Raw genomic sequence first — 23756 nt, forward strand, 5'->3', positions numbered from 1 at the left:
CCTTCCCAGGGGTGAGAGCTGGAGGCGTCCCTGGAGGAGCAGGTGACATGGCCAGGCTGTGGACCATGGTCAGCCTGGATGTTGGATGAGGGGGCAGCAGGGGTTGCAGACGGAGCTGGGTTCCTGGACAGAGGCTGAGGGGGGCTCTGTGGGAATCCCATGGGACCTGGGGCAGTGTGGCCTGGACTGTGTGGGGTGCATAAGATGAGGCTAGGGAGACTCCAGGACCCCAAAATTTAGGGGCAGCCAGACATCCTCAAGTGGACATGTAGCCTGAGCCCCAGTGAGAGCAGGTGAGCTATTTGTGTTAAAATCTGTCTTAAGTGGAAAGGTAACCTGTGCTTGGGAGGGTGGCTGGACAGATCGGTGGTTCACTGTGTCCTGGGCAAGTGAAGAGTGCCTGTGGGTCAGGAGCAGGAGGCCTGGCCCCAGGGAACACACAGGAAATGGCCAGGTGGCTCTGGAGGAGGAGCCAGGGCGAAAAGCTGCTGCCTGCGCTTGGCCACTCAGGGCACAGATGTACTGTGTCCCCAGAGCTGCAGCTTCTCAGGGCTCACACGGCAGGACAAGCAGCTGCCCTGGAGCCTCCCTGTGAGGAGGCTGACCACAGATCTAAGGCCCTCTCAGAGGCCCATCTCCAAACACACCCTGAGGTGAGGCTTCTGCGCATGAACCCAGGTCGTGGTTCAGCCCTGCTGATGACCAGGGAGAGGTACAGGGAGTGCACCACTTCCAAGTGTTTATGTGACACATAAATTTAAGAACATATTCATACATTTGTTTCCATGTCTTTTGGCTCAGGCCAGCCAGAGTCTAAGTGGGAGCTGGTGTGTCTGTCCTGGGCACCCTCCTTGGAGGGTGATGTGGCCTGGACCTGTGCGTCCTGGGGCTCCCTGGCCCTCCTTGTCTTGCTCTGCCCTGAAGATGTGATTCCCCACCCGCCCAGCCACGCTCCTGAGGCCTGGTTTCCAGGGTACAGAAGTGGACCCTGGGGTGGAGCTGACTCAGGGAGCATCTGTCCTCCCTCTGGTTTGTGGGAGGAGAAGGTGGGCGTGCAGTAGGCGAGAGCTCTGTGAGGAGAGCTGTGCTTTCGCTGGGTAGGTTCCTAGCAGCAGCCGTGGGCCCCTCACCCCCCAGGCCTCCCCTGATAGCCTCCCCGAGTGGCAGAGCCCACTGTCTCCTCTGTCTGTTGGGAGTGCTGTGGTCCTGCACACCGGAGGGCCCTGCAGGCTCCCTCGCACCGTGTGTCACACGGGACACAGACGTGTAGCCCTCCTTGTTAGCAGCGTCTGCCCCCTAACTCTGGGCACGCACAGATGGGGCAGGTCATCTGTGGGTGGGGAGGCAGGCGGTGTGGGCCTGTCCACGCTGGGCCCTGAGGTGGAGTCTGGCCGCTGTGGCTTTGTTCTCAGGTTGCAGGGGAAGGGGGGGTGCCCAGCAGGGCACTGTGGGCCAGGCCAGTGCCAGGGACAGCCTGCACCACAGAGCTACATGAAGAATGGGAAAGCCACCAACCCTTGCAGATTCATGGAATAACACTCAGGTACAGGATGTAAGCTTTAAATATTAAAATGTATTTACATATGCACAGTTTGAAGGGGACAGAGCAGCACTCCTGGCTGACTACTGGCCTCTCCCTGCAGGATTCACAGCCATGGGAGTTGGCCCTGACGGACCCCCTGTGACCAGGTATGAAACATCTATAAATGTGCTTTATGCAAAATGTGGGTCCACAAACATATTTACACAAGTTTCTCCCCCTCCAGTGCAGAGGCCACAGCTCGAGGACAGGCGGTGACAGCAGCTCAGGTGACAGGTCCAGTAGGGGCACCCCTGGCACAGCCTTCCCACAGGTGCTCCAGGCTTCGGAAGAGGCAGGAAGTCAGGGCCAGGCCAGCCGCCCACAGGGTGCGCCGTCCTGAAGGCCCAGCCTGGACACCAGGGCCATCTTGGACAGCCTCCTGCCTTAGAGGCTGCGATCCCCCAGCCGTTGCTGGGTCGAAGCTGGGGAACCCCAGGAGGCCAGGATCCAGGGTGGGGGTTTAGTACTGGCCCTTCCGAGGGGACGTCAGGGAGCGCAGGTGGGGGCTGCAGAGGCCTGCAGCCTGGGGTCAGAGGTTGCTCTGCTGCTGGGGCTCTGTGGGGCTCTCGGAGGCGGAGGAGTGGCTGGGCAGGGAGGCTTCCATGCCATCAGAAGATCCCGACGGGGACTTGTACAGGAAGCAGGCGGCCGCGAAGGAGAGGAAGCCCAGAACCTGTGGGACAGACAGCAGGGGTCTGCTGGACCTGGCCGCTGCCCCCTCCCAAGGACCCTAGAGCCCAACCCCCTCTGGAGCGAAGACACAGGGTTCCCGGGTGACTCCCACCTGTCAGTGAGGGGAGGCAAGGATGGGGCCAGGGAGTGCTGCAGAGGACGTAGGCAGTGTCCCCCAAAGGACATGTGCAAGTCTCAACCCAGACATGTGAGGGGACTTAGAAGAGGGTCTTAGCAGAGGTCATTAACTGAGGGATCTAAGACTAGGCGTCCTGGATTTAAGGTGGCCCTGAATTCAATCACTGGTGTCCCCATAGGAGACTGGTGCACGAGGGGAGGGCCCTGGAGGCTGGGGGTGCGGGGCAGGCATCTGCACCCAGACCTGCTGCACAGAGGTGGGCGGCTCTCCCTGAGCCCAGGGGACAGCTGCTGGCTGCTCTGCTGGCACCTCAGAGCCCTGAGGGAGGTGTCCTGCTGTTGGGGCTGGTCTGTAGGACCTTGCGGGGGCAGTGACCCATGCAGGGCCTCTATTCTGTGTCAGGGTGGAGCTGGGCTTCCTTGCCTGACGCCTGGGGCCACAGGGACTTTGCCAGGTATGAGGGGCCATGTGCAGAGTGCAATCACGGGTGGGCACACCCTCAGGGGATCACCCACCGCGCTTCCTGGGCACCCCCGGGCTGCAGGCCTGAGACAGCACTCGGGAGGGCTGTTTCTAGTGGTCCAAGACCAGTGTTCCCTGGAGTCTGTCTGCACCCCCCATGCACCATCCCAGGCCCACCCAGGGCCTGTCTGCTGCAGGGCCCTGGGGCACCCTGGCAGCAGGAGCAGTGGGGGACAGTGCCCTGGAGCTAACCCCGCTCCTGTGCAGAGCTGCACAATCCCCTCCCACTTGGCTATTTTTATGCTAATCCCAAGAGGAAAACCACAGGTGGCTGAGAATCCTCAGAGGCCAAGACTCCCAGCCTCAACCCAGACCCTGAGGCAGGTTGGAGGCTCAGGGTTCTGTCCCCTAGGGAGGACCCACCGCACTGCCCCCCAGGGAGCCCCAGTGCTGACAGGGAGCTCTCCTGAAGAGCAGAAGAAAGAGGGCCAGGCTGGGACATGAGGGACTTCACCCACGAGGCCTGGCCTGGGAGCGCATTGCTGTCCAGGGGCGGCTGCTCTTGACTCCTGGCCAGGACTCCCTCCACAGCACGCTGGTCCTCCAACCCCAGCTTGTGGGATGGGGAAGACACCCCTTTTGAAAACCAGCTGTGGGAAGGTCTGTGGAGGCAAGAGCTGGACACATGGGCTGGCCTGAGCCCTAGCTCAATGCGGGGAACCACCCTGGGCCCTCTGCTGTAGCCCTGGGCCTCCTTACCTTGTATGTGAGCCCCGCGATGAGCATGTACTGGCTCATGGCCGCATTCTGGTACACGAAGCAGGAGCCCTGCTGGCCACACTGGTCCTGCCAGAGCAGGCAGGCCCTGTCAATCACCCAGCCGAAGGCGATGGGCCCAGGGATGCTGCCTGTGGACAGGGCTGGATTAGCACCCGGCAGAGGACTGGGAGCAGTGGAGACCACGTGTGTGGGCTCTCGGCAAGGCAACTCTGCCCTTGGTGTTGTCAGGGGCGAAAGGGGCGTAAGTGGCCCATTCTCTGCAGACTGGCACCGGGTCGGGAGTGCCCCATCTCCAAGCAGGGGGACTTTGTGTTAATGAGGGAGGCAACCCTCTGGGCAAAAGAAGACCAAGGGTGCCCTCTAGTGGTCAGTGAGAGAAAGGGCCCTTCCTAGCCGTGTCATGCCAGGCGGCCCAGCTTAGGGAGAAGTCACCCAGGTGGGCCCTTGTGCGTACAGGGTACATGCACTCTCGGGTTGCACGGTACCTAGGGTCCTGACTAGGATCCACTGGATTCCCAAGGCAAAGGATCTCTGCTGGTCACAGACGCACCTGCAACGGAGAACCGCAGTGTCGACACACACACAAGTGTGGCTGCACCCAGGCTGCCACCTCCCTGGGTGGTGTCACTCCAGCACTGGCCGGGGTCTGAGGGCAGGTGGCCACTCACCGCAGCGTGGCGGTCAGCGCGGGGATGCTGCTGAGGAAGGTGAAGAGGATCACCAGGAACACGAGGGCCAGCAGCAGGGGCTTGCTCGGGCAGGCGGAGGGGCACTTCCCCTCAGTGGCGTGGCCAGGCTCCACAGAGACGCTCGGAGGGACACAGCTGCAGCCTCGGTACACCTGAGGAGCCAACGGCAGCCCTGGTGGTAGGGAGCAGGCCCGGGCCTCCCCATCCCAGGGCTGGGGTGGGGCAGTGGCCACTTACCTTCTGGCCACCTGGGCCTGTCTCGGTGGCGGGGCAGCCCGCGTGGCAGGGGGAGAAGTACTGAGTGCCGTCGGAGCCGCACACGGGGCTGTAGTGCTCGGGCCGGCAGCGGCAGACAGCGTTGCAGGTGGCTGTAAGGTTCAGGTGGCCTCTGGGCAGGAGGCTGCGGGGAGACCAGGACAGTGGGAGGGAGGCTGGGGCCAGGTGCCCATGGCCCAGGGCAACCCAGAGCAGGCCACACGCCCACAGGTCTGTGCCACCCTGAGCGCCCTGTGAGTCGCTGATCAGCCAGGTGCCTCTGGTTCTCCTAGGGGGCTGGCATCAGTGCCCTGACCCGCGCTGTCTGGCCTCCCTTTCCCTGGAGGGGCCCCAGGGTGTTAGGAAAGAGCGTCAGGCACAACTGCCCGGCCTCGTCTTGCCCCACGCAGGCCGTGCACCCAGGCTTCCCGCCATCGCGAAGCAGCACCAGGCCTAGCAGGGTGCACGCCTTGCTCCACCTTTCCTCTGTCCCCAACTAATAAAGAGTCTTGGTGGCACCTGAGGACCGGCCTCCTCACTCCCTCCATGGAGAGCCCTGTGTGGGGAGGGCACTTGGGGCCTAGGCCACTCGGCAGGCTCCAGGACATCTGCTCAAGGGCTCCCGGAGACAAAGGCTGGGCGCAGGTGTGGGCTGCGTGCGAGCATCTCGCCCCACTGACACCGAGGGACAGGGCCCTGGCATCCCCTCCCCAGGGCGACCCCACCATGCTCCTGTCGGCACAGGGCCCTGTGAGCTGGCACTACTCCACCCCCTGCAGAGGAGACTGAGGCCCAGAGCATGTGACACTTCAGGGGACAGAGCCAGGACCTGGTGGGCAGTGCAGTGGACGCTCTGCCAGGGCCATCCTCACCCTTTCCCGCCTAGGGAAGCCCTCGGGGGACACCAGTGCCCATTGGTGTGGCACCCGCTGCTGGGTCTCACCTTCCACCATAGCCAGCCGTCACGCCCGCCACGGGCACGTTGGGGCAGTGTGTGAGGAAGACCAAGAAGGACAGCAGGCTGATCAGGGTGCACAGCAGGCAGAACCGGACGGTCCCAGAGCCGCGGAGCTTGAACCTGTTCACGAAGTAGCCGCCCAGGAGCGTGCCTCCACCACCCGCCGGCACCACCAGGTACCCTGGGGAATGGGAGGGTCAGGCAGGGCCCAGGTCCTGGCCTCCACTTGTGGGCAGGGAAACTGAGACAGGCCGGGCAGTGCTGGGACTGGCTGAGCTTCCAGCTGCTGCCTGGGCAGAGCCTCTGTGCAGGGTCTAAGGGCATAGCCCAGGGCAGCTCTGGTCACCCTGGGCCCCGCTGAGCCTACAGGCCAACCTGGACTGCGTCTGATGGGAGGCTGGGGTTGCTGGGCACATGGCCTCCATGCTGAGAGGTGCCCCAGGAGGCCTCGGGGCAAACTCAGCCCTTGGCTACGTGACCCAGGCCTGCTGTGGGGGCAGGAGAGAGAGGAGGGCGTGCGGGAGTGGGAGAGGGGCTTGAGGGCGTGACCGGGTGGGTCTGGGCACGTGGGGTAAGCCCAGTGGGGCCAGGTGAGGAGTGATGTCTGGGGAGGGGTCCCAAGTCTGATGTCCTCTCTGGGCCCTGCACGTGGGGACCTGGCCAGTGGGCAGCATGCTGACCCTGGCCCATGCGGCACCGCACCCGGGGCACCTGCTGCCCTGTGTGGGGTCCACGGGGCTGGGGCAGCTGCAGCCCAGGGTGCCTGTGAGCACCACTGAGGGAGCACCCCCACAGGCCCCGGAGGCCAGCTGCCTTGCCACTGAGCGGCTTAGGCTTCCACCAAGAAGCCTGGGGACACCAGTGCCCGGTTCACAGGGACAGACAGTCCCGGATCCCATCTGTGACAAATGGCAAAGTGGCCTGGGTGGTGAACTGGTGGAGCCCGCCCCACCCTCTGGCCTGGAGCGCTGCCCACTCAGAGGGACATGGTCCTTCCACCAGGCTCCAGGTTGCCCTGGGCACTTGCTTCCTGACTAGTGGGGAAGCAGGGTCCCTTTTGCAGAGCACCCCGAGATCCTCACCAAACAAGGTGGCAGCTTCTGAGGCACTCAGGCTGAACTGGGCCTCGAGGAACTTGGGTCCGAACGTGGACATGGCGGCGATGAGTGTGGCCTCGGTAGCCCCTGCCAGGCAGAGCAGGATGAATGTGGGGTTCTTCAGGAGGAGCCACAGAGAGCTAGACAGGGAAGGGGAATGGGAACCAGAGAGGAGACAGAGGGTCAGAGTTGGCCAGATCCACCCTAAAGCCATTGCCCACCCCCCTGAGCACCACGTGCCCCAGTTCTGAGGGGCAGTAGAGTGCAGTGCAGTGAGGGGGCACCCCACATTTATTCCATAGAAGCCAGGAATGGGCCCAAGACTCGGCTTGGAAGGTAGAGGGCCCCTCTGACCCTCTCATCCTGAAAGCTGCTGAAACTGATGGTGCAAGAACCCTGGCTCTGTCACGGCCACATTTCTGGCCACCCCACAAGGAGACCTGAGTGACCAGACACTGCTCAGCCGCTGGTGGTGCCTGCCACAACCAGCAGAGGGGCCTAGAGAATGACAGGGAGTCGGTGGTCACCAAGTCCAGGCTGCGTGGGCCCAGGACAGGGCACGGGGTTGCCAAGAGGTCTCGGCCTCTAGACCTGGGAGAAGGGGCAGGGAGCCTCTGGGGATGGGAAGTCGGTCCTTCAAGGAGCCCTGGGTGGGTTTGGCCAGCTCCCAATCTCTCTTGGCTTGTGCATGGGGACAGTGGCCATGGAGGGGTGGGGTGAAGCCAGGCCCTAGGGCCAACACAGCCTGCTGATGCCACGGTGGATCTGTCTGAGGATGCGGGAGGACGGGGCCTCTATTCGCGGCTTCCATCTGTCTGGCACCCGAGGCCCCTGGGCAGGTGCATGTCCCCCAACAGCTTCCCAGTGGGGAGGCGCCTCAGTCTGCCCCCCTGGGCCAGGATGAGAGCAGGGTGCCCCGAGGAGGCCGCTGAGCTGACTGCTGACCGTGGGCTTCAGCCGAGCCACCCAAGGCACTTGAGAGGGCGGGGGCGGATCCGGCCAGCAGTCATACGCCCAGCTGTCTCAGTAGCCCCATGGGGTCCCTCCCTGTTCCCAGATGCCACTGGTCTCCCGGACAGGGCACAGCACCATCTCCCGGCTCACAGCGGGGTAGGCTCTCTCCCGTTTTTGACAAGAAAGCAACTTCTGGAGAGCCCTAGGGAGGGTGGTTGTGAACCCTCTGCGTGCACGCTGGGCCTTGAGGACTCTCCGGCATGAGCCGCTCTGTGCGTCCTCTCAGGGTCCCACAGCGCCCAGGGCTCCATGGTCCTGTGGCTCCTGTCTCAGCAGGACGGGCAATGCCCTCCTGCCCCAGCCCATGTCAAGGTGATGCTCAACATCTGACACCCGAAGGTCCCGTGTTACGAGGACGCAGGACAAAAATCGCTTCTGAGAAGGAGGTGTGCACTGCGTAGCCGCCGTCGCCTCGGAGCCGACTCTGCCAGCAGGCATCTCTCGGAGCCCAGGCAGGCGAGGGGGTGGCACAGGTGCCAGGCAGGCCCCAGCAGCAGAGGCAGGGCTCCTTCCACGTGGAACAGGAGCTCGCCAGACTTCAAGATTGTATGACTTCAGGGTGAAAAAGGCTTCTCTCCGTCAGCTACTGAGCTCCCAGGGCTCAACACGGGGAAGAAGAGAGTGCTCAGGAGACCCTGTCCCAGAGCAGGTCCAGGTGGGCACGGGGCACGGCCGGTCCTGCAGGTCCAGGTGGGCACGGGGCACAGGCTGGTCTTGTAGATCCAGGTGGACATGAGGCACGGCCAGTCCTGCAGGTCCAGGTGGGCACAGGGCACAGGCTGGTCTTGCAGGTCCCAGTGGGCACAGGGCACAGGATAGTCCTGCAGGTCCAGGTGGGCACAGGGCACAGGATAGTCCTGCAGGTCCCGATGGGCACAGGGCATGGGCTGGTCTTGCAGGTCCCAGTGGGCACAGGGCACAGGCTGGTCTTGCAGGTCCCGATGGGCACAGGGCATGGGCTGGTCTTGCAGGTCCCGGTGGGTGCGGGGGTACGGGCTGGTCCTGGTGCTCAGGGACTGAGAGTGGGTGGTGATGCCCTGAGAGTTGCCCAGGCCTGCCCGGCCGTGGGGGGCCTGGCTGGGGAGCAGTGCTCTGTGCGGAGGAAGGCAGACATCCTGTCTCTTCACCCAGCCGCAGGCTGCTGGGCAGACTCCGTGTTGACTCTTCCAGAGAACCAGCTGTGACCTGAGTGGAGAGTGTGCTCACGGCTGCTCTAGGAAACTAGCCCTGACGCACTGAAGAGGCCCACGGGGCCCATGTCCACCTGGATGAGGCTCACTGCTCTGTGCTAAGCTGGCTGTCGGCCTTGGCTCTGAGCCGTCATTGCTGGGAGTGGGGAGCATGACCTGGCCTGGCCTGGCCGCTCCAGCACCCCTGTCCATGGGGCCTGCTTGGCTATGCCATGGGTCACCCCTCCTCAGTGGACAGCTCCCCCTTCCCTGTGGAGAGCCCCATGGAATGCAGAGTCCTGCGAGATGAGGACCCTGGGTATCAGGGGTCCACAGCTCCCCACTGTCCCTCTGAGGCCCTAGCAGCTCAGGCCTTGTCCCTTTGTGCACAAAGACAACGCAGCCAGACCACAGAGAAGGAGGAGGGGGTGGAGTGAGGACAGGAGCCGAGGAAGTGACTGTGGGGGGAGGCGGGCTGGTGGCCAGGAGGGTGGCAGCAGTGTCCCACAGAACCAGGGCCACCTGCAAGCAGCGGGGCCCAGGCTGTGGGACAGGGCTCTCAGGGGGTCTTGGGGCCCGACGCAGCTTCCTGGAGACCCCTGGGGCACACAGGCCACAGGGAACCTTGCTGGTATGGAGTAGGTTCTCTACAGGGCTGCAAGGTGCACAGGGTGTCCTTGGGTGTGGGCTGAGGCCCCGGCCCCTAGTAAGGGAGCCATGGTGGCCGCAGCCCTCACTCAGGGACGTGACCTTGGCCCAGGAGGCTCTGCCTCATCTTTGCCCATGTTTTGGGGTAGGTGGGTCATGAAAGAGGCTCAGGGGCTGAGGGGTCACCATGTGGCCCAGGAGGGCCTCTGGGGGTCTTGAGGACCAGGCCGTGCTCCCCAGGGCCTTACAGGGGCAGGTCTCGGATGGTCCTCCCGCGGGCCGGGTTGCTCGCTGCCTCTTGGCCGCGCTCTCTCTGCTGTGCTTCTGCTGCCCTCATGGCCACGTAGCGCTGGGAGCCTGGAGGGAGAGTCAGCAGGTGGCCGCAGCTCCCAGAGGGCACAGGCTCTGCGGGCCGACCCTGACTGCTGCTCCACCCCAGGTCTGGGGGCACCTCCTCTGACACCTTCGCAGCGACTCCTCGGAGGGCAGACAGTCCCCCAGAAACCCAGTGCCACCTGGGACTACCTGGGGCCAGCAGGAGCACCAGGGCCTGCCCTGGGCAGGACAGGCTGCTGCATGGCCAGGGGCGGTGGGAGGAGGCCACGGAAGGAGGCCACAGCTACGGCTGACCAGCCTGCCCAGCCTGCAGCACGGTCCCTCCTCCCAACAGGAGGGTCGGATCAAGGACCCTGAGACCCCCCTCGCTCCCCAGCAGTCAGAAGGACCTGGAGGAGGAAGTGGACGGGGAGGCAAGGGGGTAAACCCACCTGGTAGCCGCCGGGGGTAGCCGAGGATAGGGATGGCAATGAGGAAGGCCGCAGCCCCAGCACCCAGGAAGCCGATCCACCAGGCACCAACCCACTGCGGGCTCTCCGTGGTCAGCTCTGTCCTGTCAGGAGGGTGACGGCATCAAGGTCACCGACTGGCTCAGTGGTACCCTCCCCGCTACACACAGGCCAGGTGACTGACTGGCTCCTCCTCTGCAGACCCCCAGAGTCCCTCCACACATGGTCAATAGAGGCCCACACACTGCAGCTGCCAGTCTGTCCCTCCCCTGCAGACTGAAAGCTGGCCACTCGCTGGCTTGGACATCCCCTGGGACAGCTGGCTCCAGGTACAACCTGCACTCAGGACCCGGAAAGGGGGTCTGCAGCCCAGTCCCAAGGGGCCCAGGAGGGGAGGGCTCTCCAAGCAACAGCAGAGTGTCCCACACCCAAGCCAGCACAGAGGGGGACAGATTGCACCCCTGGGCTCCAGAGGGCTCAGCTGGAGTGCACTAAGCTCCGCAGAGACCCCTGCACATGTGACTGTGACCTGCACAGGACATGCAGATTACAGTGCACGGGAAGCATCAAGGGAAGCAGCAGCTCTGGAGCCCCAGGCTGGGAGGAGTCAGAGCAGGGCGGCCTGCCGAGGGGCAGAGGGACACGGGCACCCAGCAGAGTGAGGAAGCCCCAGGCAGCCTCTCTGCTCTGTCCAACAGGAGACACCACGGCTGCCCTGGGGGGACCTGCTCTGCCTCCCACCTTTGCACAGGGAGCTAAGTGTCAGACGTGGGGACATGAGCCCCGGCCCCTCCAGGCCCTGCACTGTCCAGTCACACTCAATGTGTCACCCTACCCTACCGCTAGAGCTTCTGGGAGGACAGAGCTCTAGAGGCCCCAGCAGGTGCCATCGGCAGAGTCCCAAGGGATACTGGCGCCCGAGACACATTGTGCCCTCTGTGGACAGGACAAAGGACTGGAGCCACCAGAGCCCTGTGGCCCTGGGTGGCAAGGGTGGGCCTCCCCCTTCTCTTCCATCCCCATCTCTTTCTCTCCACCATTCTTGCTTTCTCACCCTCCAGCTTAAAAAAATCATTTTTTGGTATTGGGCATTAAACCCAGGAGTCACGTCCCCAGCCCCCGCCCTCATTTTTTTGAGACAGGGTCTCACTAAGTTTCCAGCTGTCCTGGAATTTGACTCCTGCCTCAGCCTCCAAGGGGCGGGAATGACAGGTGTGGCCCTGGTGCCCAACTCTCCTGCTTTAGTCACAAAACTAGCATCACAGACAAGATTTGGGAAACAGAGGGCACAGAGCACCCTGGGCTGGCAGCAGAAAGGGGCTGGACCCAGCAGGTGGGGCACAGGGAAGCCCTCTGCCCTGCCTCCCCCAGGCTGGGCTCCCAGAGCCGCCCACAGACCCCTGAGTCCCTAGCAAGGCCGTCCCCAGCTCCTCCTGCTCTGGCTCTGTGCAGGGACCCAGGTCACTCACCGTTGGCCCAACTCTGTGTACACGTTCAGCATGGCACCTCCAACCAGATAGCCAGCAGCAGGGCCCAAGATGGCCGCGGTGTAGAAGATGGCTGGGGGGACAAGAGCTGGGGGCTCAGAAGCCACCCTGGGCACTCCCAGGGGCCTACAGCGTGTGTTTGCACCTGCTGTCCATCATGGCCCGTGGGCCAGGTCCGTCCACAGCCTGAGCCAGGCCTGACACCTGGGCAACATCACCTTCTCAAGATGCCCCAAGGTGAACCTAGACTCCCCCACGAGGGCAGATGTGCCCAGGACTCACTTTGTAGGTGAGGGAGTCAGCCATGGCCTTGCCCAGGTGCAGGAAGGGCCCAGCCCCCAACCAGGGTTTGGGAGGGCCAGCCAGGCAGGCGTCCACTGGTGGAGTAATGCAGCCCCAGCTTGCCTGGCACCCAGGGTGGCAACCTCTGGGTGGCTGAGGAAGCCTGGTCCCCAAAGTGCCACCCAGCTGCTGGGACCATCTCTAAGCTGCCCCTCCTGGGAAAGCCAGGTCCCAGAGGGGGACATGGAAAAGCAGGCCAGGTGGGCAGAGCGAGGCTCAGGCGTGGGAGGGGACTGGGTCCATGTCCCAACACAGGGACAGCTGGAGGCTGCAGTCGAGGCCCCAGCAGAGGGCCCACCTGGGCAGGGTGGGGAACACGCCAGTCCCGGACAGCTGCAGAACCCAGGAGCTGGCCACTTTGTCTCAAGTCCTGACTCTCCTGGTTCCCTTGCTCTACTTCCTGCCCATGGGGCCGAGCCGAGCAGGGCTGGGCTGGTGGGGAGACTGGCAGGGCGGGGCCTGCCCTCCTCACCTGCCCGCAGGGCTCTTCATGGGGAGGCTCTGCGGCTCCTGCTGGGCCCCGTCCACGTCTAAGGGAGCCCCACAAGGAGGGCAGACCCCATGTGGAGCCTTGGCTGGGTTCCCAGGTCCCGTGGCCTGGAGCCCCTGCTGGGGGCCTCGTGGCACTTGGGTGAAGCCACCACTGGCTGCCATACCAGGTGGGGCTCTGGGGTCAGAAGAACCAGGGAGCCATGAAGGGCTAGACCCCCACCTACTCTCCACAGGGGCCGGCTCAGGACTGGCTGTCCTCACTCAGCTAACACCAACTGGCCTCTCGCGCCCACCCTGGCCCCTCAGCCAGCCCACTCACCGATGTAGACGGGCGAGTAGCTCGACTTGACGTTCTCGTCCAGGTAGGTGACACCCAGCGTGTAGAGGGGCGTGGCACCCATGCCGTGCAGGAACTGGCCCAGCATGAAGACCAGCCGGTAGCGGGACAGGCCTGAGGTGCTGTCCGCACACACCACGCTCTGGTTGGCCGGGCACGTCCTGGCCCCTTCATCCACCTCCACCTCATAGTGGCCGGCAGTGAAGTGGGGCAGCGCGAACACCAGCGAGCCACTGCCCAGCACCAGCACGCCCCAGCCCAGCCAGCGGGGCTTGTGCCCGTTGCCCCCAAAGTAGCTGACGAAGGTGAGGCAGAGGCAGGCGGCGATGTCGTAGCTGCTGGCGATGAGCCCGCTCTGGTAGCTGTGCAGGTCGAAGCGGCGCTCGATGGAGGTGATGACCGTGTTGATGAAGCCGTTCACGGTCATACCCTGCAGGAAGGAGGCCACGCACAGGAAGAAGAGGAGGCCCTTGGGCGTGTTGAAGACCTGCAGGCACCGGGGTGCGAAAGCCCGCCAGCCACACTCTGTGTCCTGGGGACCCTCGGAGACAGAGATGTAGCGCACCTCACGGGGCCCCAGGCTGCTGTGCTTCTCAGCCCTGGGCTCACACAGGAGCTGGCCGCAGGAGTCCAGGGGGCTGTGGGTGGAGCACAGGGAGACGGGGGTGATGCCAGGCAGGGTGGGGTCAATCCCGTTTTCAGTGGCCGAGGGCATGCTGGGAAAGAGGAGCTGCGGCATGGAAAGGAAGCCCTTGTCCACCGTGACATGCTGGGGCATCCTGCCCCAGGGCGAGGGCTTCAGTAGGTCCCTGAGACAGTCGCAGGCCAAGTGGCTGAGCGGAAATCCAGTGACCAGGTTGATCCTGTGGGAAGAGGTGCTGGTTAGCAAACCTGGCCTCCGGAACACGCTGACGTCCCTGTGTGATGGCCCAGCGGCCCCATCACAGGTGCCTTCCCTGATCCTCCCCAAATCCAGGGTGGCCTCTGAGCAGACCCAACCTTGGGGCATCCTGCCTGGCCCCCATTCCAGTGCTCCTGTGAGCACCGCAGGAAGAGGCTGTGTCCTGGGAGGGGAGCCTGCAGGGCTGAGGCTGAGGGCAAAGTGCCAGGTGGAGGCCTCTAGGTGGGAGTGGGTGGGACATGGCAGGACTGCACAGGGACAGCGGACCCGCGCTCCCCGCCCACAGAGCTCTTCCTGCACACAAACTGCCTTTGCCGCCTGCTGGTGCAGCGCCCGGATGGACCCAGCCAGGGTGAGCAGCAGACGCCAGCCCAGCCCGATTCTTCCTGAGGTTCATGCATGGGTGGCCCTTGTGCCTTGTGGCACAGAGCAATCATGTGGCTCCAGGTCTCCGCATGGGAACTGAGATGGGCCTCTGAGGCCCCAAGGAGCCCTGCACACTGGGGACAGGCCACGCCAAGGTCACAGCGACTGCCTGTGCTACACGGTGGGTCTTCCGAAATGCTTGGAGCGGCACTCGGCTCTGTGGAAGCCCGCTGCCCGGCTCAGCCCTCCTTGCAGGAGCAGCCCCACGTGTGTGTGCCCTGGGCTCACAGGCTCCTCACTCTCCCATGCCACCCAGGAAGGGAGGTGCCCGAGTCCAGGGGCACAGGTTCCCCCAGGCCCAAGTCTTCCCAGGAGCACAGGTGGCAGCTACTCTGCAGGGTACAAGGCCTGTTGCGGGCTTCCCTCCAGAAACAAGCCGTGGCAGAGCACACCACGGCTCGGGGACCCTGGCCTCCAGCATGCGGCTCCTGGGCCTGCCTGGCCTCCTGTCTCAGCCCTGAGAGAAGATATGCTGCTGCCCCAGGACCTCGGAGCAGGACCAAGTGTGGACATTGGGCCTTCAGGAGGGAATCCCATTTGACCAGGTCCTTGCAGGAGGGAAGGTTGGACACCAGTCTGCTGTGGGGAGGAGGCCGTGAGAACACACGCAGGCCACAGGCCAAGACGGGGCAGCTGCTCCTTGCGGCTTCGGGGACCCAGTACTGAGACCGTCCATCCTGGACTTGAGCCCAGCAGCAGGAGGCAGCAAGGTTCTGCTGTCTGTCCCACCCCCTTCCCTCCCCACCATCTGGAGTCTTCATTACAGTGGCCCCAGGAGTCCCAAGGACCTCAGGCTGCCATAAGGGGCAAGGAGGTGCCTTGGAGCCCCCAGGACCCAGGGGGTGACGAGCCTGGGGAGGCCCAGAGTGCGCCGGGCAGGGCAGAGCGGCAGCTCACAGACATGCTGTGGGCCATGGGTGTGGGCGCTGCTTCTGGAGGCCTGGCTAGGATGGCCTTTACTGACAAATCTCCTCCGGCACTGGGGACAACAAATTCCTCGCTTTGTTATACTTTAAATAAAGGGTAGGACTTTAGGCAAACCAGGGACAGGCCCAGGGACCAGCCCCAGAGCCAGAGTGGGGTCTTGCCAGGACTGGGGGTTGCTCCTAGGTTGGTAGAGACCAGGCAGTGTGGCCTCCCTCACTCCCTTCCGGGCCCCACAAGACGCCCCCTCCCCCTCCTCTGCCAATGCTGGTCCCTCCCCCACACATCTCACAAGTGCCACAGCCAGAGGCCACAAGTGCCAACCCAAAGGCTCACTCATCTCCTGCCTCTTAAGGGCACGGAATGCTACAGACTTTGAAGAAGCCCTCTGGCTGGTGACATCTGGTGGGTGCCGACTGTACCAGGCCTGGCCTAGCTCTCCAAGGGGGTGCATGGTTTGTCCAAAGCCACGCAGCCAGAGAGCAGCAATCAGGCCCTGATCCGGGAGGCCGGCTTCGGAGTGTGAGGAACCACGACTCTCTTACGAGGCAGCATTGAGAGAACCCTGACCGTGGCAGGCGTGTGCGCACAGGCCCTGTGCTGACACTGGAAATGGGCACTGCTGGGCACCGGCAGCTGTGTTTCGATGCCAAGAACAGCAACTATTTGACCGCAGTCATCCCCGGGGGCTTGTTCTCAGTGCCAGTGACCAGGCCAGGGTTTTTTCTCCTAGTGCCAACATCTCTCTGCAAGCTGGCTGCCAGTTCAGCCCTCAGGGCAGTGCCAGAAGGAAGGAGGGGGCCGCGTTTACACAGCGGAAATAACAAGCCTCCCAGAGGAGCCACAGGTGGTCGCCTGCAGCGCCAAGCCACCGAGCAACCAGCCAGGGAAGCCAGTGAGTGCATTCAGTGCTGCAGGGGTCAGGGCAGAGGGCATGCTGGAGCCAGGGCTGGACGGGGCAGGGTGACAGGGAGGGCCATGCACCAGCCCAGACACTGTGGGTTACCAGCAGGCTCAGGATGGAGAGAAGAATGGAGGTGGCATGAGGTCCCCCCAAACTCTGGGGGGGACCTGTGGCTTTGCCTTCCAATGCCAACTCCAGTGTGGGCTTTGGGCTTATCCCACGCCTACTGAGCCTGCTCAGCCCTGGCCTTGGGGTGGCTATGGCACAACACAGGTGACCCAAGGACCAGTCTGCAGGGTGTGGAGGAAGTCAGGCCACAGAGCTCCTGTGACTAGCAGTGGCCACAAAAAACCCAAGAACTTCCTGCTCAAGAAAGAAGCCATCCTGCAGAAGGCTGTGGCGGCCCTGCTCCGGGCTCAACTTCACCTTGAACTGAAAACTCTGACCCAAGTGTGCGAAGTTCGGCCTAGAACTAGACTTTGCTCCTACATTCAAGTGAGTGCTTTAAAGTCCTATTTCAAATACTAGCCAGGGACCTTCTGGGCTTACAACCTGCTCCTTTTAGGAAGGCCAGTGAAAAGCATTCTGTGGCCATTTGGAGGTGTCCACCATTGGGCCTGCACAGCATCCCTGAGGGGTCAGCTCTGTGTGCTCAGGCCTCTGGTGGCTGGGCCGAGGAGCGTGCCTGTGTCACCTGCAGCCTGTCCTGCCTCAGTCCAGCCTGTTCTCCCAAGTCTGGACGCCTCTGCTCGAGCCTCTTTTTTTTTTTTTTTTGTACGAGTAGCGGTCCCCTCAAAGGAGGCTGAGTCCTGCCGCTGATTGGGCAGAACCACAGCCCCTGCAGGGACCTGGCTGTGTCCTCCACCAGCAGGGTGATGAGTGGGAGGGGACTCTGCCAAGCCCTGGCCTTCCCAAGGTCTCCCACAGATGCCTGGCACCATGGATGTGGCCCTGTTGAGTGAGCAAGCCAGAGGGAGGTGCCCTGCTCATCTGCCTTGGTCTGGACTTGAAGGAGCCACACTGGACACATGGCACAGGCCTTGAGTCCTGAGGCATCTTTCCACTGCAGACACCGGACCCATTCAGGAAACGAAGGCCACAGCCACGAGAACCACACAGTGACAGAGTGGCCAGACACGGCTGGGCGGATGTGGCCAGCCTCACCTTGGTCTTGTGGCCACAGGCTTCCTCAAGACAATGCTGGTGAGGCCTGGGGCAGGGCCTGGCCCCTGAAAAGCAAGCTTCTTCCTGGGATCTGCCAACTTCTGGGAAGCCATAGCAGATCCTGCCGTGGCCTTCCTTGGAGGTGAGCTCAGGTCACCAAGTGCAGGCAGCACATGTGCCCACTGGCTCTCATCTCAGTCTCGGGCCCTTTGTGGAAACCTGGTGAGCCAAGGAGGGTGCCATGGATGTGTGAGGCCCCTGGCCCAGCCCCTCTGCAGAGGGCAGACGCTGCAGCTGGGCTGGGGTCGGGCTGACCCTTGTGAACTGTGTCCTCTGGGGCCGGTGAGTATGTGCATGTGTACATGAGTCTGTGTGTGCACACACACAAGCGGGCCCATGACTTTTCTCCTGTTGGAATAGGATTGGACAAAGGGGTGCCAGCTTTGGGCCTGCTAACTCACAACAGCAGGAGACAAGCCCCAGCCCTCCAGGCTCCCAGCACTGGTGTGCTCGGGGCACCTGGCAGCATCCCTCAAGATGGCACTTGGCTGGGGGATACAGCCTGCCTTGACCCTTGACCCCCGTTCAAAGGACCTGCCTCTCCCAAAAGCTTCCCTCAGAGGGCCATGGAGATCTCAGGACTGCCCCCTCATCATAAAGCTGGCCACGTGTAGCAGGGCGGTCAGTGCATAGATGGACGACACCTGCTCTGTGGCCAGCGCAGGTGAGCTGAGGTGACACTGCTTCTCATGGGCCTGAGTTACAGGCCGGGCTGATGCTGAGGGGGGCCTGAGCAAGGCGAGGGCTGCAGCCGGGCAGCTGCGGACAGCAAGAGGGAGACCTGGGCCCTGGGGATGGGCAACCATGGGGGGAGGAGACCACACCCGCAGGGGAGGGTCAGCAGCTCCTGCCAGTGTCCCTGTCCTGTGGAACTCTCATCCAGAAAGCCTCCTGCACTGAAGCCTGGGTCTCCCTGTGGCCTTTACAGAGGTACCTGCTTTCTGAGGCCAAGCGCAGTGGTCTTGGAGCTGGGCCGCTAGCCCCTGGGGTACTGTGCGTCAGCTTGGCTAGGCCATGGGTGCCCTGTCCGACACCAATTTGGACGTGTCTGTGAAGGTGTTCTGGATGAGACGCACTTGACTCTAGACAGGGTCCAGCAGGCCACCCTCTCAACATGGGTGGCTGCAAGTGGTCTGTGGGAGCTGCCCAAAACAGAAGGCTGCATATGAGGGGCCTCTTCTGGGAGCCACTGCTGCCCACCTCTGGGCTGGAGCTACGCTGCCAGCTGCCCTGGGCCTCGGGGGGCTGTCTGAGCTCCAGGACTTGCTGGTCTCTATGACTGCTGAGCCAGGTCCTTACAAGTCCCTTTATGTGTGTACCACTGGTGGTTCTTCTCCCACATGCTGTCTTAACCTATGCAGTGGTCACTCTGCTCCTTTGTTGCATGCTGGACACTGGGGTTCAGGCCCTCTAGAATGTGGTCCCCCAAAAGGGTCCCATAGAACCTGCACCTGGCTACATCCGGCTTGTGCCCTGGGTCCCAACAGCCCTGGCTGTGGAGAGCAGGTGGAACTGGGAGTTCACCCTGGTCCCCACCAGGGAAGAGCCTCTGACAGCACACCCAGCACCATCACACTTACCAACAGCCCACGGGCCCACGCTGGCTGGCACCTTCCTGGGCACACAGACCCTGTGACATGCAGCCCGTTGTGGGAGGTGGGTCCATGGCCCCTGCCAAGCTGGGCACACTCTCCACTGCCCTGTCCCTAGGACAAACTCTCTGCTGGGACTTCTGCCATGTGTGGCCACTGAGCAGCCAGTAGCAGGGAGCCTGGGTGAAGCCTGCCCATGTGCCCAGACTGGGAGCCACCACTGGTGCTCTGTGCAGTAAGGTCCCTGGGGCGCTGCTGGCCTCTGGGCCCCACTGTCTCCCACAGCTCCGCGGCCTTCATTCCAAGGGAAAAAGCCAAAGCTGGAAGCACCTGGCATGGTGCCTCGGGTGGCCTCCTGGGCCTGAGCAGAGCACAGACTGAACTCCACTCCTCGGGGCAGAGGGAGAATGCAGGGCACTCGCTCTCTGGAGAGGCATGGGCGCCCCTCAGCCTGCCCCAGCTCTGACCAGGACAGCTGGCGGGACAGGAGGAGCCCTGACAGATTAGGCCAAGATGATTAGCTGGGGCCTGGTGCGTGTCTTGGAGCCTGCGGCCAGCGGCTCACTGGGGGCTCTGGGGTACACACGTGTCTGTGCCTGCTCTTTCAGGAGGGGGCTGCGGGAGACCACAGGTCCCTGCTGAGTCCCCCGCACTGTGTCTCAGGGGTAGCAAGTGCTGACCTTCCTCTGTGTCTGGTCAGTGTCTAGGAAAGAACCCAGTGGCTCCCTCAGGAGAGCCCTGTGAGAAGCCAGGGGCCCCTGCGGGTGGCCACCAGATGGGGAGCCTGCAAAGCCTCCACTTGCAGCCGGCATGAAGGACATGGCCTCCCCACAGTAGCCCTCAACTGGCACAGTGCTGGTGCTTGCTCCTGACTCCCTGCCCAATGGCCCAGGGAGGCCTGGAACCTTCCATGTCTGGGGATGCTCCAGGCCTGGTTCCTAGACCCACTTGGGCCTTGGTGGCCAGGGCAGAACCACAGGTCCCATTTCTCCTCTCTTTAGGCACCAGCCTCAGCCGACGGCCTGTAGCTGGCTCCCTGTGCTGCCCTGCCCCGTCACCAGCCCTCAGGAGAACCGGACACTCTTTTCTTGCCTCCGGAACCACCCTGGTGTCTTCCCTGGGCGGTGAGGAGAGGCACTTCCACATCCAAGAAAGGGCTCGAGGCACTTCCAGGGCAGGCACAGGGAGGGTTCAAGGCTGCTGCACACCTGGCACAGCCTAGCATGCACACCTGGCGACCACAGCAGGTGAGGTGCAGGAATCCAGCTGCTTTGCATAAAGGCCAGCAGGGAAGGACAGATGACGCAGAGCCCCTGCTGGGGCACAGGGCTGGCTCCAGAGGACCTGCCCCCCCAGCTCCTCCCACTGCACCTGGGAGTGTGGGGAGGGTGGGACCAGCTGAGGGAAGCAGCACATTGTCCCTCCTCTGCCTCCTGACCACTCATGGACCTGGAGGACAGGCAGAGGCTGTCTGCACACCATGCAGGTGCTCCCACCTTAGGCAGGCCACTGACCTCTCTGGGCCTCAGTTTACCCCTGCAATGTGGCACAACGTCATGAGGGCGAGGGCCCAGCCCCTCTACACCCACAGGCCTGGGCACCACTGGGGCTCATGAGGAACATATTCCTAACCCAGGAACTGGCACACCTGGGCCCCCCCGCCTGTCCTCACACCTGCCTCCCAGCTCATTTGATGGCTAGGGACACGAGTGGCTTGCATCGTCCTCACGTCTGGCTCCCGCTGCAGCACTGCCATTGTTAGTAAGCAGGTAAGTGCTGGTCGTGACCGGGTTTTCCTGAAGGTGGGGTTCACAGCCCCATGGTTTTCATGGCTCTCCTGGGTCCTGCAGGACCAGAGGCTTTGTGCAGATAAGGAACCCGCCTGGCACAGCTGGGTCACTTTGTTTTCAGATGTCTTCTTAAGCCCATGGGTCTCCTGAGGGATGGACTCCAAGGACAAAATCCAGCGGCCTTCAGCAGGTGGGGGAGGGAGGCCTGCTGGTTCGGGCACTCTGGCTCACATCCAAGGGCGATACCTCAGATACCCAGGACCTTCCAGATGAAACCACGGGGAAAGGCCGGCCTGGGTGGGCGAGAGGGGCCTCAGAAGCCTGGGCTGGTGGGGTGGAGAGGAGACAGCGGAAGTACCCTGGCCCTGGAGTCTGGGGTCTCTGGCACTAACAGGCGGAGCCCTGGCTGAGGTGGGCAGGGGGTTTGAAAAGCACTCGCCCTCCCCCAGAAATGTGGTCTGAGATGCCGATTCTGCGTGACGCTGGAGGGAAGGAAGCTGCACCCTGGTTGTCCGGGGGAAGGAAGGGGTGTGCAGGAAAGCTGGAGGCCTTGGCATCTGAGGACAGTGGCTGCAGGCTGACAGAGGGGCAGGAGGTCCCCAGGCCCCAGCTCCCTGCCCTCACCTCCTGTTCCCTCTGCCATGACCCCCCAGGAGGATGCAACCCAGGGTCCAGCGAGCCCATTTCCCGTGCTCCCTGACCGATGGGCTGCTGGTGCCTCCCCCTGCCACGCCTGCAAGGGCACGATCCCTGAGGGCCTCTCTGATTACTCGCTGTGGTAGAGGACCAGGGTTCTGCCCCCACTGAGCCCAGACAAGCAACAGGTCCCAGAACAAAACAGCAACAGGGTTTCAAGAACTGTCCAGTGATGGCCCTTGTCCACACTCCACTGGACACAGCCATGGAGGAGCAGGCGTGTGCCAGCACGGCTCCCCACCTACCCCTCCTGTCCACAAACACAGGCTCACATGGCCCCTCCTGGGGCCCATCTCCTACCATCTGGAGAGAACTCAGGGACAACTCAGTCCTCTGAGTCTATGAAGTCATACAATTATATGGACTCAGTAGGACCACCTGGGTGACAGAGTAACACTCGCAGACACTTCTAGACCCAGGCCGTGCAGGCCCAATACTAAGCTCCACAAGTGAACTCTGATCTCACAGTGAGCAGGAAGCCTCTGCATCTGGACATGAGAGCTCAGCCACTAGGCGTCTACTGCCTGCTGCTAGGTCCTCTCACACCACACTGCCCTCATCCTGCCTGCCCTGCCCTCTGCAGTGGTGGGCAGGGATCTGGTTGGGACTTGCCCAGCACCTGCTTCAGGGCCACGCCCAGTGAGGCACAATTAGGTCATAGCTCCCTTGGAGGGGAACAGCCCATGAAGATTTTCCAGGCAGTACCTGCTGGCCTTGCCCAGCGGGAAAGCAGGACAGTTCCTGACACAGGGCAGTCAGACTGAGCTGGCTCCAGATTGGCAATCAAGAGGCCCCTGCCCTGGCCCCCTCCGCAGCACATGTGTGGCCTCCCTCCCTGAAAGACACCCTTCCTCCTGTATCCTTAGGTCACAGACTGGCCTAGCCAAACGCGATGACCCCTTAACTGTGAGCCCTCCCTGGGTGCCCTGGGTACTGGTCTACCCCCTGCAGAGAGTGATCAGAGACTAACGTGGAGGTCGGCAAGCTGGGCAAACGTCTCATCTCACCCCTTGGGCGCCCTGGTGCCTGGCAGGTCCCCTGGGCAGTAGGAGTGTGGACAGTGCCCCCTGTAGGGGCACAGAACAGCACAGAGCACCTCCCTGTGCAGGGGACAGCCACCTGCTGTCAGTGATGGTATGACCCAGATTCTGGAGCCAGGAGACCCAGGTGCTCTCCCCTCTGAAGTCCATCTGCCCCAAGTGCAGAGAGGAACTTGTCAGGGCTGGGAAGAGCCAGCTTTGGATTAGGCAGAGGTAAGCTAAGTTCTGAACACACGCTTCAGAATCAGCGATGGAAAGCAGCCCCATCGCTGTGGAAAACTACTGGGGTTCCAAGTCTGCAGAGGGAAGTACACCCCTTGGCCACGAAGGAGGGAGGCCACCCACGCCACACTGGGCCTCACTGGGCCACACTGAGCCACATCAAGTCAGAGGCGGGAAGAACCCCGTCCTCAAAGCAGGATCACGCTGGTCCCTCCCCTTCTCTCTCAGAGACCTGGTAAGCTGGGGCCGACCTCCCCAAGGAGGTGGAAATCCGGGGCGTCTGATTTGTCACGGATTTCCTGGTCCCCGGCCAAATGTGCGCACAGAGCACCGGTCGGCGGCTGGCACCCCGGTTTGCATCCTCCCAGGCCAGGGGAACCAAGAGCTGCACCAGGGTGCCGGCTGTGGGAACCATCCCACTCCTCCTCCCCTCCCTGGACAAAGCCCCACGAGAAACTTCGGTGCCTGACGATTTCCTCCTAGACTCGCAGCAGCATCCGGTGCAGGTGGGTGACCTGCTGCTACCCTGAAGCCCTGGGCAGTCGCATCTGTCCCCGGCCTGACCCACCGGGTCTACACCTGCGTGGGCTCGCAGCCACTTGCCCAGGTCACCAGCTCCGCTCTCCAATCGGCTCTAAGCTTCCAACCACCACCCACCTTTCCTTACGCACCGCGGCAGCGGGGGACCCCTTCACCCTCCTCCCGCCTTCCAGAGACTCGGGGCTTCCTGCCTGGGAAGCCGCGGAGAGAAGGGCGAATTTTGCATCCGGTTCCCCTCGGTTCTGCCTCTCCCGGAGGAGGAGCTCGGGCGCACTGGGGATGCCCGGGCCTGCCGCCCGCCAGCATCCCACACCTCTCTCTCCGGACTAACGCTGCCTCCATCTGGCTGGGTCCCGCCCGGCCTCCGCCGGCACCTGCCGTGCTCCTGACGTCAGCAGGTCTGGTCCCTGCGCACCTGGGCCGCGCCCCACCGCGGCGCCCGCTCCCGCCCCCAGTGCACTCACCGTCCTGTGGGCCCGGCCGCCGCGCTGCGCTCCGCGCTCTGAGCGCAGCGCGCTGCCCACACCGGCTTCATTCATCACTCGGGGCCGCCCCCGCCGCGGAGGCCGCCGGGCCTCACCACGCTGGC

At 63.2% G+C, this 23756-nt stretch overlaps 1 protein-coding gene across 2 annotated transcripts; it reads right to left on the reverse strand.

Annotated features, from left to right (window-relative positions):
- Nucleotides 1-1668: 1668 nt before the first annotated feature.
- Nucleotides 1669-23756, reverse strand: SLCO4A1 (solute carrier organic anion transporter family member 4A1). 2 transcript variants are annotated; one of them, XM_081291095.1, is made up of 12 exons: nt 23632-23756; nt 12891-13771; nt 11720-11810; nt 10233-10354; nt 9714-9822; nt 6620-6774; nt 5523-5718; nt 4562-4724; nt 4304-4476; nt 4121-4185; nt 3615-3763; nt 1669-2255 (listed from the first exon to the last, which is right to left on the reverse strand). In XM_081291095.1, the coding sequence occupies exons 1-12, from the start codon at nt 23700-23702 to the stop codon at nt 2112-2114; spliced, it is 2319 nt and encodes a 772-aa protein (XP_081147221.1). In that variant the 5' UTR covers nt 23703-23756; the 3' UTR covers nt 1669-2111. The 2 variants fall into 2 exon arrangements, 1 of the variants encoding a protein (XP_081147221.1); XR_014021604.1 differs by having other exon boundaries at nt 2123-2255; nt 3615-3759.

This window comes from Spermophilus citellus (genome assembly GCF_964194105.1).
Source record: "Spermophilus citellus genome assembly, chromosome: 4".
In the NCBI taxonomy this organism is placed as follows: domain Eukaryota; kingdom Metazoa; phylum Chordata; class Mammalia; order Rodentia; family Sciuridae; genus Spermophilus; species Spermophilus citellus.